Genomic DNA, 17,074 nt, shown 5'->3' on the forward strand with positions numbered 1-17,074 from the left:
AAATGGAATTCCTGGTTGGAGAGTATATGCACTTATTATTTTGACATTACCAAATTGCCCTCCAGAAAGGCTCTACTGGTTTAAATTTTTACCAACAGCATTTCACTATTTTAATTTATATCCCCCTGTTGGTATGGTTGAGTATCTTTTCATATGCTTATTATTTTTATTTCTTCTCTTGTGAGTTGGTCATATACTAATGTAATTTTTCATTAGGTCGTTTATTGTTTTTTCATTGAGTCATAGGAGCTCTTTATATATTCTGTGAGAAAGAAGACTGCAGCCTCTATCAGGTATCCGATAGGAGCTAGCCTATACCCAGGTCCAGGTGTTCTGTACTAAAGATCAGCAGTCTCAGAGAGCACCACTGTCAGACCAGGTTATTTTGTGCCTGTGATGGAATGAGACAAAAATAGCACTCTGTCATCAAATCCGAGCACAGATAAAAACAGGAACACCATGCAAATCACAAAGGTGACCAAACATCCCCCGTCCCCAGCTAACGTGGGAGCCTCTTGCTGTTTCACCAATTACAGCTTTTAGATCCATTCCTGTTGATTTCTGTCAGGTGATTTGCATTGGGAAATTTCTTCTTTGTGTCACAGAACTTTTGTGAAAAGATTTTAAAGCACAATAGCCCCTTCTGTGCCCTAGAACTTAGATGCTGATGTGTACATAACTACATCCTGTTTTGCTCAGTAAGGGTCTTAAGGAAGGACAACTCACTGTACTTCTTTCTACAGGTTTAAAAGTGTAGAATCGGTCTGAATTTGTGGTAACTAGGAATTTCACCAAAATGTCATTTTTATAGAATCTCACATATGAGCTTGCCGTCTTCTGATAAAACAGTCTATCAATAAAAATAAAATTTAAAAGATCATCAGTTAATTCTATTAATTATTGAATCAAGCTCTTACACATTAGCAATAAGAAACTGTTAGATGTAAAAAAAAATTTTTTAGAGTGTTGTGATCTTAGTTTTTAGTGTCATAGAGTAGAGACGACTTTCTGCCACTTGAATATATTTTCCTTATTTCTACTTCTTCCCTGTAAGAAGCTATTCAAACAGTAGCTTTATCATATTTTAAAATTTGTTTATGTCCAAGAAGATACTGATTACCCTGCCTATTTCATACACTTAAAAATATGAACTGTGCTACCAGGAAGTTAGAAAAATATTTTCAAGCAAAAGCATCTTTACTTTTGGTCCAAAAAATTTCTCATCTGTTAGCCTATGAGATGTAATTTTCAATGAGAAATCATTAGTTTACATTTTCAGGGGCTGTCATTCAGCCATATGGCCTTTAAATGATTGTGCTTCCTGCATGTTGGATTGTATCGCTGGACTGTCACATGTTTGTGTGTTTTTTTTTTTTTAAAGATTTTATTTATTTCTTTGTCAGAGAGACAGGCATAGCGAGAGAGGAAACATAAGCAGGGGGAGTGAGAAGGAGAAGCAGACTTCCTGCAGAGCAAGCAGCCCAATGTGGGGCTCGATCCCAGGATGCTGGGACCATGACCTGAGCTGAAAGCAGACACTTAACAACTGAGCCACCCAGGCACCCCCTGTCACATGTTTTTAATGGGGTAAAAGAACCATTAAAATACTTTCTATATTCATTTCCAGTGAAGTCCTTGGGAACATTTTATGTACATAACTGGCAGATATTTTAAAAATGTTTCCCTTTACTTAAAAGTAATGACAAAAATTTATATCATATACAACTGTTCATAGTATCAGTTAAAAATATTTATTTCTGTATTTGTAACCCATTATCTTCCAAAAGGATTGAATACTAGTAGACGCTTAAATGAATGAGTATATTTTTCAGTAAAAACATAATATACTGTATATATTGAATTACTTCATGATATAAAAGGCAAAAGGCATATAATAAAATGAGAAATAAAATAAAATGAGAAAAGGGGAAATTATAATTACTACACTCCAAATGAAGAAAGCTAAGGAAAGTGATGTCTGGATGTTACCTTGAGATCTGTAGCAACCAAGAGATTGGTTTCATTATTGTAAAGGACATTGAATAACCTCACACAATTGCAAATGGCTTTTCATTCTTCCTTGTTAGGAAATGATGTATGTCTGGAACGGTTTTCCAATAGTGAGCAAGAGAAAAGACCTTTCCGAAAATCTGTTGGTCACTGTCGAAAAGGCTGAAGCTACTTTACAAAATGAAAGTAAGTATGAAAAGTAAAATCCTGAAAATCTTTTTTATTACCTCCTGCCCTTTCCCTGTGTCTATCTGCCCATGTTCATTTGTGTGTATCACAAGGACAAAGCTCTTGGGCTGCAAGGATCTGGGTGATTGTGATCAGAAGAAGGGAGGAATGACACGTGCTGCCACATGGACAAGTTTGGGGACATGAGGCTATGTGAAAGATGCTCATTGCAGAAGACAGCATATCGCATGGTTCCATTTAAATGAGATACTGAGAATAGGTAAATCTATAAAGACAGAAAGTAGACTAGTGATTTTATAACGAGGGATGGAAGAACTGGAGTCTGCGTGTGATAGTTTTTAAAGGGTGTATGGTATTTCCTTTTGGAGTGTTGAGAATGTTCTAAGACCGTAGTATTGGTTGTACAACTCTATAGCATACTCAAGACCAGTGAAGTGTACTTCAAGTGGGTGAATTGTATGGTAGGTGAATTATATCTGAATAAGTCTGTCGTTGAGACAGATGAACAATCAGTCGAGTTTTAGAGTGCATTTCTGGTTTTTTATTTGTGACTCATTCCATCCCCTCTTTTGTTCAGTAATGACTATTATGCTTTTGTAGACACAGAAGATTGTTTTCAAGTTGAAATTTTATCACGATTTAATTTTTTTACTCATTACTGTTGGTTGTCCTAGAGGCCCCTCTCCAGTTTACTGGAAGCTCCGTTTCCTGGAAGCAGCTGGCATAGTAGAAGGAAAAAACAGGCCGTCTGGGTTTACAGTCCCAGCTTTGCAGCTGTGAGACTCTGGGAAACATACCTCATCATTTCTGGATATCATGAGATGATGATATCCAAAAATACACAGATAGTATCCAAAGTTTTCTTGATCTGACATTGTCTAATTCTCTAGCTTAAATAGAGGATTTATCTTTGACAAATGATGCTATAGATGCTAGCCTTTGTAGTATTCCTTTTCAACTTCCCAATCATTTAAGTCTTATCCTTTGGAATGTTCTAACCACAGAAGTAAAATGAAAACTTCTATGGTGACAAACATGGTAAAGGGCATAGAAGTTCAGGTAAAGGCAAAGAAAATTGTAACAGTTAACTCATGTGTTTTTTTTTTTTTTTAAGATTTTATTTATTTATTTATTTGACAGACAGAGATCACAAGTAGGCAGAGAAGCAGGCAGAGAGAGAGAAGGAAACAGGCTCTCCGCAGAGCGGAGAGCCCGATTCGGGGCTCGATCCCAGGACCCTGGGATCATGACTTGGGCCGAAGGCAGAGGCTTAACCCACTGAGCCACCCAGGCGCCCCTAACTCATGTGTTTTAACTGGAAAAAGATGGGCACTGATGGAGTGGCTAGCCCAATATTCAATATGTTCTCCACATGGGAAATTAAATACTGAACATAGCTCCAGGGATGAGGGACCTCATTTGTATTTAGAGCTGTAGAATGAGGCTAAAATGTTAAATGACATTTTCCTTTATAATTATTGTTAAAAAATTAAGCATATAATTGATACATGTAGGTGAAAGAAATTACCCATGTTTTTGCTGTTATAATACAATTAATTTAGAATATTTGTTTGCTCCATCCTAGCCTTATTTTTACAGTTATAATCATAGTGTACCTGGACATACACTAGACTACTTTTTTTTTTTCACTTGATATATCATACACTTTTTTTATTGAAGTATAATTGACATATAACATTATGTTAGTTTCATGTGTATACAATAAAGATTCAGTGGACTCTCTAATGATCAGCACAATAAATCTAGTTAACATACATGACCATACATGTTACAAAGTTTTTTTCATGTGTTCGAACTTTTAAGATCTGCCCTTTTAGCAACTTTCAAATATAAAGTACAGTATTATTTTTTTAATTAAGGATTAATTAATTAACTTATTTATTTGACAGAGAGAGAGAGAGATCACAAGAATGCAGAGAGGCAGGCAGAGAGAGAGGGGGAAGCAGGCTCACCACTGAGCAGAGAGCCCGATGCAGGGCTCAATCCCAGGCAGAGGCTTAACCCACTGAGCCACCCAGGTGCCCCTGAAGCACAGTATTATTAACTATAATCACCATGCTGTACATTATATCCCCATGATTTATTTTATAATGGGAAGTTTATACTTTTGACTCTCTTAACCCATTTCTTCTACCTCCCATGCCCCACCCCCAGCAACCACGGATTTATGAGCTTGATTTTTTTGTTTTGTTCCGTTTTAGATTTCACATAAGTGAAAGTATGGTATTTCTCTTTTGCTGTCTGACTTATTTCATTACTTAGCATAATGCCCTCAAGGTCAATCCATGTTGTTGCAAAGCTGCAAGATTTTATTTTTTATGGCTGAATAATATTCTATGGTATGTATCTACTACATACAGAAGATGTAGTATATATTTTCTTTATCCATTCATCCGCTTATGGCTTCCATATCTGGGCTATTGTAAATAATGCTGTGATGAACATGGGGGTGCATATATCTTTTCGAGTTGGTGTTTTCATTTTCTTTGGATAAATACCTAGAGGTGGAATTTCTAGATCACATGGTAGTTCTATTTTTATCATAGACTTTTAAATTGTTGCTAAATGGCTCATAATAATTTCGAAAGCTTCATAGCACTCCATGGAGCTAATGTATCATAATTTAATCAACACATTCAGTGTTGTTGGGCATTTAGGCTGCTTTCCATATTTAAAATAATTCTAGTTTTAGATTACCATCAATAAGGAGAAGAAATATAAAAGAATGAAAACTGAATCAGTGGCCTTAGTTGCTAATAAGGTCAAGGTTTCAGATAGGATACCTGAAGAAGTCAATAGAACAAAAAGCAATGATGTTCTGAGGCCACAGATCAACACCCCCGCCTCCCAGATCTCCTAAATAACCATTCTGTGAATATAAACTGGTAATCACAGGGAGAACAAGTAAATGGAATATTCTACTTTATTATTAAAAAAAGTCACCTGCAAAGGTCATCTATTGATGGAGGGTGGGCAATGTCCATCTCCCATATTAAAGGCAGCATTTTTATAAAAGAACCATGGTTCCTTTTCTCTCCTTTTCCCTCCCCCTTCCAGAAAAGTATTAAACCTCAGCCCCTATGAACTGGGGCTTAGGTAGAGTAGCTAAAATATTGAGGTATTTATCTTCATGGACTGATAATTCTCTGTGATTTATGGGCACCAGGGAAACAAGTGGATGAAAAGTCTCAAGAAACTGAAATGAAAGAGAAATCCAAAGTTCGTACTATTTAACAGAGACCAAAGGAGTGTATGTATGAGTACAGACTTACAGACTCACTATATGGACAGTTTAGACTTTCTTTGTATGTTCTAGACGGTCCATTATTGATATATTATCTACATAGTTTCTACATACAAAGTTGCATTAAGCTTCTTTATGATTCCTTTTACAATTAAATATTTTTAATTTTTAAAAATTATTTTATTTTATTTACTTATTTATTTTTTTTGTGGAGCCCTGAGTGGGGCTTGAACTCATGACCGTGAAACCAGGACCTGAGCTGAGATCAAAAGTCGGACGCTTAACTGACTGAGCCACCCAGGTGCCCCTCTTCTTAATTTTAATTGTAGTTAAAATTATATATAACACAAAATTTACCACATGATCCATTCTTAACTATACAGTTTGGTAATGTTAGCTATATTCACATAGCTGTGCAACCAGTCTCCAGTACTTTGCCATACCCATTCAAAATAGCTCTCCATTTCCCTCTCCCCACTGCCTCTGGCAGCCATAGTACTATTTTTTTGTTACTATGAATGTGACTACATTAGGTTGCTCATATGAGTGGAATCCTACATGATTTGTCCTTTTGGGACTGCTTATTTTGCTTTGCATAATGGTGCCTCAGGGTATGGGGCCCCTGGGTGACTCAGTGGGTTAAGTGTCTGCCTTCAGCTTAGGCCATGATCCTGGGGTCCTGGGATCGAGTCCATTGGGTTCCCTGCTCAGTAGGGAGTTTACTTCTCCCTCTCCTTCTGCTGCTCCCCCTGCTTGTGCTTTCCTTCTCTCTGTCAAATAAATAAAATCTTAAAAAAAAAAAATGGCCTCAGGGTATATCCATGTTGTAGCATATATGAGAATTTCCCTTTTTAAGGCTGTATAATATTTCATTGAAAGTATAGATCATGTTTTTCTTTTCCATTTATCCACTTGCACATTTGAGTTGCTTCCGCTTTTTGGCTATTGCAAATAATACTTCTGTGAACATGGGTATGTAAATTTTTTTTTGAGATTGTTCTCAGTTCTTTTGTTTATTTTTAAAGGTTTTGTTTATTTATTTGAAAGACAGAGAGTACAAGCAGGGGGAGGGGTAGAGGGAGAAGCAGACTACCCGCTGAGCAGGGAGCCTGACAATACCGGACTCCATCCCAGGACCCCAGGACCATGACCCGAGCCGAAGGCAGATGCTTAACTGACTGGGCCAGCCAGGCGCCATGCTTTCGGTTCTTTGAGATCTGTTCCCAGAAGTAGAACTGCTGGGTCATGTGGCGTTTCTCTTTTAAGTTTTTTTGAGGAACTGCCATACTATTTTCTATAGCGGCTACACCATTTTATATTCCCTCCAGCAGTGCACAAGGTTCTAATTTCTCTGTATCTCCATCAGTATTTGTAATATCCTAGGGTTTTTTTGGTTATTGTGGCTTGTTTGTTTGTTTGTTTTTGTAGTAGCCATTCTGATGGATGTGAGATGATCTTTACTATTTTCAGTGTGAAGCTCCTTCAAAAAGGAAAAAAGATTTCAGTTTGATTTGATTGTAAAGTCGACATAAAGTTACATCATTTTGAAATTTAGATGAAATGAAACTCCATAAATGTTTACTTTAAAAAATTAGATTTCACAAAATGCACCTTTATAAAATTTATCTGGGCTTTTAAACAAATTTTAGTATTCATTTTTGTTCAACTACTTTGGCTATGTTTTATTAACTTGCTCATTTGAAAACTCATAGATTTTCTGTACTAGAGATAGAATTGTGATAGGCTGAGAAAACATTGTTCCTGCCAGTAGGGGAATTATCTATGATTAAAACCCACATATCCAAAAACCAGATGGGAAAATGGATATGTTTTTTAATAAGTGGATAATAAAAACTGAGAGGTGAAGGAAAACCTCTCTTTATTAAATGAAAACATTGGTAGAGTACCCCCCCCAAAAAAACCTGGATCATCTTGTTCCTTGTGTTTTTCTACAGCTCTAAGGGCTTTGGTTCAGTTGAATGAATTCTGACATTTGGATGTCTATCCTTTGTAGTATAGACTAATGTTTACCGCCACCAGAGAGTGGGGCCTTTGTATATTAAGAAGTCTTGGGGGACCACTGGATTGTTCTCTATTTGAACAGGCTCTTCAGCCTTTACCTCGAAGTTTAGTTTGTCCCATTATTGGTTGGGGGGGGGATGTAAAGTTGTAATATATGTATCAGACTATGGATATACAGTGCAATAGAGGCTTAAAAAACAGACTGCTCTCTCCAGTGGTCTGGAGAGGGTATTCTTACTTCCTGAATTTTTAATGGGTAGGAAGCCATCTGCTTCCTTCTTCTTTTAATGATCTATCGAGATGATCAGCTTAGAGATATCTAAGGGAGGGGCTGGGGAAAGCTCAGACAGACAGATGCACTGTACTTCATACAATTCTATTTTTGTCTGTATTCCCTCCGGGTTAAAAAAATATTAATAATAAAAGTTTTCTGAAGATTTTGTACACAAAATTTATGATAATCTCTACCAGGTCCATTGCTCTATGCAGAAAAATGACCAGATCCCCATCTTGGCTCCCTCCCTCCCCTCAGTAATGAGCTTTTAGTAATTAAGCTCTTATCTTTCAGAGCAAGGGGGAAAAAATCCAAAACTGAAAAAATGAAATGAAGTTGTAACCCCGAGGTGACTCCAGCCACTACCCCCTTTCCCCTAGTATTGGGAGTTGAATGTATTTTCCCTTCTTCTCCCCTTAGCAAGTGTCTCTAAAGTAAAAGAAGGTAGAAGATACAGTTGGTGTTCTGCTCTGACAATGCGATTATGAAAGGGCCTTTAGGGATACAAAGGGAAGGATACAGTTTAATAAGAGAAGAACACTTGGTGTGATATGCCTGGAGTCAGTGTCTGCCACTAATTCCATTAGTGTTTCATTTGAAATCTAACTAAACTCAACATGTAGCCAGAAGTTGGTACAATAGATCTTCTCTGACTCTTCATTGCAGTTAATTTGCTTTGTGAAATTCTATAGCAAATGCAATCAGAGTTACATAAAAGGGAAAATGCTACTTTATAGCTTTTCACTTTCTAAATCTGTTTTTTAATTTTTCCTTTGTTGCATTGCAGCTAGTTTCTAAGAAGTTCATTGTGGATATTTTTGTAGTTTGGGCTTCAAACTTTCTTTTTCCTCAGCCTACCCTCTGTTTTATTAAGTTAAGCAGATCTTTTGTGATGAAAATGTGCTTTGGCAGCATTGTTGTATAATTTTCTTGGAATGTAAAATGGAAATTGTGTGTTGAAATGTTCATCTGTGAACTCACCCAGGAGGTTGAGAATCATGTTAAAGAATTCAGATTTTAAGGGAAAGTAATCATCTGACAGAGAATACTCTGTGGTCTGAGGAAATGATGGTTTGGCTAAGCTTTGGAGGAAGGTGGTGTCTTCGGACCCATTTTCATATCCTTAACTCATGATCTAAATAAAAGCTAAGTGCAGATTTACTGGTATTTTAATTTTCCATAGTTTATGTCTGTTCCTTAGCAAAACCATCATTCACTGAGCACCAGAAGTTTATGGTAAGACAAATTGTCATAAAATGCTGATATAGAAATCAATAGAATGCACAAAAATGATATTAAAAACTAGCATCCAGTACGGACCCTAAGGGTTTGGTTCTAGGCCTGGAAAGATATTTCAGTGAACATCCATGATTAGAAACATAGATATATTTGGGGGGGGGAGGGGCAGCAGGGCTGAAAAATGGTAACGTGATATTGATGTCCATGATTTTTCCTGGTGAACGAGCTATCAGAGCTTGGAAGTGAGAGGTGAATATCAGCTGTTTTTAGCCCCTTAGGAGTAAAGTGATCCCCTTCCGTTGGTTAAGTGGTATCATTAACCTCCCATAAACAAGCAGTTTACTAATGCAAACACTGGCATGTGTTAATAGTGATTTCTGAGGTTTGTACTGAAAGCAGGGGAATCTGATGGAATATGAGGACTCCCAGGCCTCAGTGGTCTGGTTTACTAGCCACCCCCCAACCCAACACCCTGTATTGTCACAGCCTGAAATGTATGAATTATCCGTCTGTCTTGGGAATGACTTAGTTTCAGTCACTTGTAAAAGCACCCAGATTCAAAAGTGGTAGATGGGAAATGTCTACCTTTTTTAGGTTGCTGTCACACAGGGTATGGTTGCTTTTGCTTAAATAGTCCATAGCCTTGGGCTGTAGAAGGCAGAGTCATTTTCGAAAGGGAAAACGTGCTAAAGAAAACCCTTTCCGTTAGCCTCAAGCACTTGCAAGTTTGTGAGGATTTTAGGTACCTTGCATGTACTTAGGGAACCATTTTGTCTAATTTTATGACAGAATTTTTCCCCCCAAAAGAACAAAACCTGGGAGACTTGATAAGTTGTAAAACAGAATGGTCTGAAGAGGGTATTCTTACTTCCTGAATTTTTAATGGGTAGGAAGCCATCTGCTTCTCCATATGGACGTGTTATCCTCTCCGGTGCGAAGCCAGCAGAGTTAGATGCCAGAACCACAGGGGGAGGCCGCCTTCTTGCTCCTCACTGCTTTACCTCTTATAGAATTAATACAACTCTTATTTTATTTAGAGTTCAGATTTCCTACTCTCACACCTAAGACCACCTAACTCGGAGACTGAGCCCTGAGCACCTGAAGAGCGATTTTCAAGTGGATAGAGTGGCAGCCCTTAGTCAAATGGTGTATTGAGGTAGTAAGCTGCCTCTTCTTTTGATTTAAAATATTTTCATTGTGTTTTCTTAAGGGAAACCTAATAAATGCTAGAAATATTTTCCTTATTTCTCAGCGATCCCTCTGAAACCTCATAGCTATTCTTTGTCCCTCTTCCTTGGGATGTTTTAAAGCGATTTTCCTTTTGTGTGTGTTTTCTCTTTGCCTGGCTTTAGACATGAGTGACTACTCTGTGGACGATGAGTGTCTGGTAAAGCTGCTGAAAGGGTGTTGCCTGAAGAACCTGCAGCGGCCCTTGCAAGCCGAGCTGTGCTTCAATCACGTCATCCAAAGGTACAGACAAATGAGGAGGCCGAGCTGAGTGCAAACTGCGGTTCCCAGGGAACTGCTGTGAGAAAGCGACATGTTTTCTCCCACAGCGAGTGTTCCAGGGTTACCGGGAAGAGAATCCAGTAGCTCTCTCATTGTCCTTCGAGAGCAGACTCAGAGCCCAAGTAGAAGATGGCTTTATGCATTTCTACATAGTGTTTAAGGGGAATGCTAAGTTCCACAAAATCTAGACACTAGCTTAGATGAGAATGTAGAGGACGGGTGAGGACTGGTGTCCTTATAAAGAGGAAAGGGACCTATTTCCCAAATAGGTAATCTACTGTGTTATTAGTAAACATGTTAAAGAAGTAGCCATTGATTAAAAAAAAAAAGAAGAAGTAGCCATGGTGTTTGGTTTTACTGGTGTTTCTGGAAGGATCGAAAGGATGACCCATTTGTGCTACATGTTAACGTTTATCGAATCTACAGTGAATTGTTTGCTCATGTGTTTTGTGATTTTGGACCGTGAGCTCCCCTTCCTTGGAGTCTTATCTTGAGACATCTGTGAGGTTAGGCTGGAAGAAGAGTCTCTAAAGTGATTTTGCTTTTATTTCTGCCAGTTTGTGTTAATGGCATTACTGAGAGGTCCTTGGATCTTTTGGGCCATGTAAATTCGTAAATTTGAATTGCAAATTCATATGAGGTCAGGTCTGTTGGTTATTAATTTCCCAAAGAATTTTTTTATTGTCTGTGTTTTTTTCCTTCCAACCTGGACCCAGATTGAGGAGCCAACTGCCCTTGTCTTCCTCCTATGCCAGGGAGTGGGTTTTTCCAATCCGTCCTCCCCCTGTTGGAGAATGGCCCCAGGTTTATATGGAGGTCTCAGGCTCTACTCTTCTGTGGACTCAAGGCCTCCGCTGCGTGGACACTGAGATAGAAAGTCCTGGTTGACTCAGGTCGTAGCAGATCCCAGGGCTGCTTTGACGTCATCCACACCCTTAGAGTTCTGCCTTTGTTTTCAGTTTGAGAGTTTTTCTTATGTTCTTGTGAGCTGAATTATGCATTTGGAAGTGCGTTACTTATATATATATTTTATTGCTTCTTGATGTTTTATGGTCAGATTTCATACTATTGCTGAAAACAGAAGTGTCGACCACTTATTTATGGACTTTTATTTTAGCCTTGTAAGACTTAACATATAAAGTAAAACAGTGTTCTAATTTCTAAATGGAGTCATTTTCTGAACATACTCATTTTTTTTACGGGGATGATGTTGTCCTTTCCAGGGTTAATCTTTGAAGATCTTGCATCATTCATCTTCCTAAGGGGTGTAAATAATGCTCAGGACTGGATTTAGATTAAAGAATAAAATAAAAGAGGAATATATTCAAAACAAACTATTTATTGCCATCGTTTATTAGATCCCTCAGCTGTATAATGACAGTTCTCTCTGGTGATAGGCTTAGTGGTGCACCTGTTTTCTGCAGAATGGGGAAAGTACATACTTTGAAAAAGAATGATTTGTTTCTTGTTTTGTTAGGACTTAATTGCTTTCCGTTTACTCTTTTAGTGAAAAGCTACTGAAGTATGACCACTACCTAGTGCCATTTACTCTGTTTGAGTTGGCCTTTTTGTACAAAAGCCAAGGGGAAATTGACAAGGCCATAAAGACCCTAGAAACTGCAAGGTAAGTGGTAATGGCAGCTTTTCCTGCTTGCTCTGAAGTCAGGAACATTGACACTGGTATAACCACAGCAGTAATTTTATATACTTAGAAGTTAAAACATGAATGAAAAATGAATAATAATGTTATGCTCATAACTTTTGCTCTAGTTGTGCTATTTCCAACCTTTTCAATGGCTGACACCCTGTGACTGTTTACAAGTGTTGTGATTGCTGGCATCGCTATGCCAGATTTTTAACCTGTTCTTTTCTGCATTGGGGTTGGCGGATGTTTTCTATAAAGGGTCAGATAGTAAGTATTTCTAGTTTTACAAGCACAAGGTCTCATTGCAACTTCTGATTGTACTGAAAGCAGCCACAGAAGACAATATGTAAATAAATGGTTGTCTTTGGACTTGGCCATTATTTGGGTCATAATTTGCTGACCCTTGGTGTCTTCAATCACATCTCTCATTTCCTTCAAGAGCCGCTGATTGGAAGAAGCCCTCTGTATATTTCTCTAGCTCTCTTTTCTTTCGGTCTAGTGTAGTAATTCTGAAGCATTTTTATTTCTGCTAGACAATGGCTCTCAGACTTGTGATCATGGCTCACTGTGGTCTGTTTGCACTGAATACTTGTTACAGTAGAGAAAGAATGAGATAATAGCTTTAAGCCATAAATAGCTTAGTGATTCATTGGTTTGTTCATTTACTCAAAATCAGCAAGTATTCACTGAGCACTTATTGTGTGCCAGACAATTGTTAAGGCTCTAGACAGACATCTGTACATAAACAGGCAGCGTTTCCTCTTGCTTAGTTAGGGAGAGGTGTTGAATAAGCTGACAAGTGGGAGAACCAGCAATGGTATATGCTTTGCTGAAATTTCTAATATGATACAGAGTCCTTGGGTATTACCTTAGATTGGGTTGAGTCTGGAAGGTTTCCATGAGGAGATGATATTGTAGCTGAGATTTACATATTTAAAGCCAATCTTGAGATAATCAGTCACCAAAAGACTGGGGGGGAAGCATTCCTGGTGGAAGTCACAGCTAGGAAACCTCTAAACTGGGCGGTTGAGCCACTAGATAGTACGTGATGCTCGTCACTGAAATGGGTTTTGCTTAGAAGAGCAGGTTCCAGGAAGGGAGAAAACATACTCTGTTTAGGACCATGGGATTTTGAGGTGCTTATTGGGTGTCCATGTGGAGATGGGGACTTGGCAGTCAAATATACAAGCATGGAGTTCAGTGGAAACATCAAGGCTGAATGTAGAGATTTCGAAGTCACCTGCACAGAGACAGTGGTATTTAAAGTCATGACACTTGAAGTGATTCTGGGAAAATAATACAACGAGAGAAAGAGGTCCAGCCCAGAGCCTTGGGATATCCCATCCTTTTAGAATGAAACAATAAGATTAAGAAGAAATGGCCAGCGAGTTAGGAAGACATCCAGGAAAGCAAAGTGAACAAAGTGTTTCAAAGAGAAGAGAGTGATCATTTTTGAGGATAGCTACTGAGAGGTCAAGCAAGGTGTGTCCAGAGAAATGCTGCTGAACTTGGCAGCATGAAGATCCTCAGTGACTTTGACCCATGAGGGGGGAAAATGGAGTCAGCTACTTCTGGCAAATTTTCAGGATGTTTTGCTGTGAATAAAGCCTAGTAATGGGAAAGAAGCTTCAGGGTATCATGGAGTGGAGAGAGGCTGCTGCTGCTGAGTTTTTTTAAAAGGGTGATATCAGAGTGAGTCACTTTTAAAGCTAATTCTGTTCAGAGTGAGAATGACTCATATTTGAACTGACATGTATGTACCTTCAGATCTAGCTATTGGAAAATTAGGGATTCTCATTACTGTTGTTTGCAGTATTGATTGTTTAGACCTACTTGGTGTTATCTCAGCAATGTACAATAAAACAAATTTATAATGATGAAAATAAAAGACTGGTAATTCACTACAAAAATAGAAGACCATCAGTGGTCAAAAGTCACCACGAACTCAAGCCAGTGCTAATGAAGCCACCAGAAACAGACTTCCCATAATTTCAAGATGTTCAGTTGTCTGCACCTTCCTTTATGCAGTTGGAGCTTCACAAAATCATGAAAACTAGTGGCCAGGCATTTAGGAAAATACTCAGTTACATCCTTTGGTAACTCATAAGGTGTATAATAACCCTCGTCAAGGTTACCATTGAGTAGCTTTTAGATCTCTGTAAGATGAAGAGCTGTAGAAGGAAAGCATTGCCCTTGCAAAGAAAGGAGTTACAGTTCACCCACGGGCCAAGGCAGCATGTGAACGCAGGAGCCCAAAGTCAAAGCCATTCCATTCTGCTGATTCTTAACAATTCTAGCAGACAGAAGTGAACATGGATGATCTAAGTAAAAATTTTAATCTGTGATTTCTATGGCCCCTTCTGACATTGTCCCACAACTGTTGGCCAAGCCATTGATATTTGCTTGTTAGAATCGGAGTAAATAATTTTGGTGTCACCATGTAATCCTGCTTTCTTTGTTGTAGTTGTTTCATGAGGTTTCAGCATGATTTCTTTGTGTGGAGGGGGCGGTGATTGATCATGTTCACGTGAAGCTGCTTTAAAATTCCTGGTTTAGGAAAGGAAGTCAGCTATTTAGGAAGAGTTCCCAAAATTTGTTGAAACCCTCTTCATAAGCTTGTAGCTGTGTTTGTGAATGGCTTGGTCATTAAATAGGAACTTGCTACTCAAAGTATGACTTTCAAATCCCTGCCAGGGAGCTTCTAGAAGTATAGAGTATTGTCATCCTCCTTCGCTCACAGGATCAGAATCTACATTTTAACAAGATCTGCTGTTAATGCATATTCACGTTTGGAAGCAAATAAGGAATGAAGATGAGAAGAAGGGGAGGTGGTGGTGTTGCCCTTGGATACGAAGAGATTTTTGACATTACAATTTCACTGTTATTTTCTTTAGAAACAACTACAAAGATTACTCCATGGAGTCCAGGCTACACTTCCGAATTCAGGCAGCGCTTCACCTCTGGAAAAAAACTTCCTCTGATTGATCAGAACATGAAGGATGGAATTTTCCCTAAATTAGCACCAATATTTGCTATAGATTAGACCTTGTATTAAAGTGGAAACTGGTCTTGTGAATGAGAGACAAAAAACTAATTTTATTGTCAATATTTTTTATCATCTGTGTGGTTTATTGTTGGTCTGCGTAAATGTTTTTTTTTTCTTGTGAAACAATGTTCAATGTTCAGTACTATCTAGAAAATTCTTATATTTTGCCTCTCCAAAAAGAATTTCATATTAGATTTGAATTGGAGAGTGAAGAAGTCTTTTAAAGGACTCACAGGTACAACAAAGTCTGATTAGATTATTTATTTTTTTAATGTGGAAATTAATGTTTAAGTAACAAATGGCTGATAAATTGAGCCACTTTTAGATTTGTTGGTTAGAGATATTTTGTTGTCTACTATTTAAATTTAAGAGGGGAAATAAAAATCACCTACATTCAAAATAGATTAACAATAACTTGAAGTCTCCTGAAAGAGACAGGCAGTGGGTGTGAATAGGGACAGGATGATGTCCTTAACGGGTTGAAGAGAATCATATCTACAAAGATGGTGAAATTTTAGGTTTTGGGTTTTTTTTAATTCTTCATGTAAGTTAAAGGTGGTGACATTTTTGAGCAACTAGACTTTTTTTGAATGTACTGAAGTCTATTATAAAAACAAAACTCAAAAAACTGTCTAAAGGGAAGAAAAAGTCCTATTTTAGAAATTATCCTCAGCCTTAGCCATGAGAGTCTAAAATACCTATGTTGATTATTTTTTTTATAGGAAGCAAAATTCCTGCTGCTTTAAATATGTAAAATATCAATAATTTTTATACTCATGATGTTGGTGAGTAAGATCTAATTTTCTAATCTCTCTATCTAGCACTGTGATGGTTCCTTGTAGATATCTGGACCATGCGTCGTCCTTTATCTGGGAAACCCAATCAGGGAAGAATGTGGGGAGAGCCTGGCTCTGCTACTTCATAGCAGTTACTGGGGTGACCTTTAGAGAGCCCCCTGCTCTTTGCAGCAGCATATTGTCCTCATCTGTGAAATGGAAAAAGAACAGATGACTTTTCAAGGTCTCTTTCAGTTTTGTAACTGTGAGTCTGTGTATTAGGCATTTTCAGCAAAAGTGTCAAACTGTTTAACCCAACCAGTACCACAAAGTGCATGTCTTATTCTACAATCTTGTCTACTCCCAGTCCTCCCGTGTGTTGGAGTTAATGACAGGATTGCATTCAGGGTGAGGAAAAATAATTCATGGATCTATAAATCAGGGTGTGGTCCTATTTCATTCCATTTTGAAGAGTAACTTATCATGGAAACTTATGCAGTTTAACAGAACAGCCCCAGATTGGGAGTCTGGAGCCCACCTCTGCTAGTCAGTAGTTCCTTGATGTGGTGTAAGATCCTTCATTATTTCTGTGACTCCATTCCCCTCCCACTGCCCCCCAGGGTGGGGGGTAGGGGAGGAGACAACACACCACTTGGTGCTCGTGAGGAATCAGTTAGATAATCCCTGTGATAGCTTTTGGTAAACTGTAAAAGGCTATGTGAATATATGAGTGCTGTAATAATTATGGTTTTTATGTGCTGATTACAATACCAATACAAAAATATTGGCTGAGTTGTGGTCTCTGATGTAAAATGACAGAAGTGCAGAAATTCCAACACTTCTAAACTTATTCTTGTGTTTGGCACTGACAATAAGCCAGATTATGAATTTGTTCCTTACTGTTCATTCCCTGCTTTGCGAGTCTGTACCTGGCAGAAGATATTTTGGTCTTGTTTTCTTTAAGGTACTAATTCTTGACCAATACTGAGGATATGTTTCCAGTGGGAGATGATTAATACAACTTGAGTTCCTTCAGACAGCATGGGGGAAGCTCTCACTATGTGCTAATCATATGAATTACATAGCTTTATTTTAGGTT

General features: G+C 38.1%; 1 protein-coding gene across 3 annotated transcripts in view; it reads left to right on the top strand.

Moving 5' to 3' along the window:
• Window positions 1–16,759, top strand: part of TTC39B (tetratricopeptide repeat domain 39B) — a 124,013-nt gene extending 107,254 nt beyond the window's left edge. For all 3 annotated transcript variants that reach the window (XM_032880565.1, XM_032880567.1, XM_032880566.1), the window contains 4 exons: window positions 2,088–2,196; window positions 10,352–10,469; window positions 12,016–12,132; window positions 15,048–16,759. In XM_032880565.1, coding sequence (XP_032736456.1) covers window positions 2,088–2,196; window positions 10,352–10,469; window positions 12,016–12,132; window positions 15,048–15,138 — 435 coding nt within the window. In that variant the 3' untranslated portion in view covers window positions 15,139–16,759. The remainder of the gene's footprint in view (window positions 1–2,087; window positions 2,197–10,351; window positions 10,470–12,015; window positions 12,133–15,047) is intronic.
• Window positions 16,760–17,074: the final 315 nt, after the last annotated feature.

The sequence above is a fragment of the Lontra canadensis genome, unplaced genomic scaffold, assembly GCF_010015895.1.
Source record: "Lontra canadensis isolate GAN:19392208 unplaced genomic scaffold, GSC_riverotter_1.0 scaffold70, whole genome shotgun sequence".
NCBI classification, from domain to species: Eukaryota; Metazoa; Chordata; class Mammalia; order Carnivora; family Mustelidae; genus Lontra; species Lontra canadensis.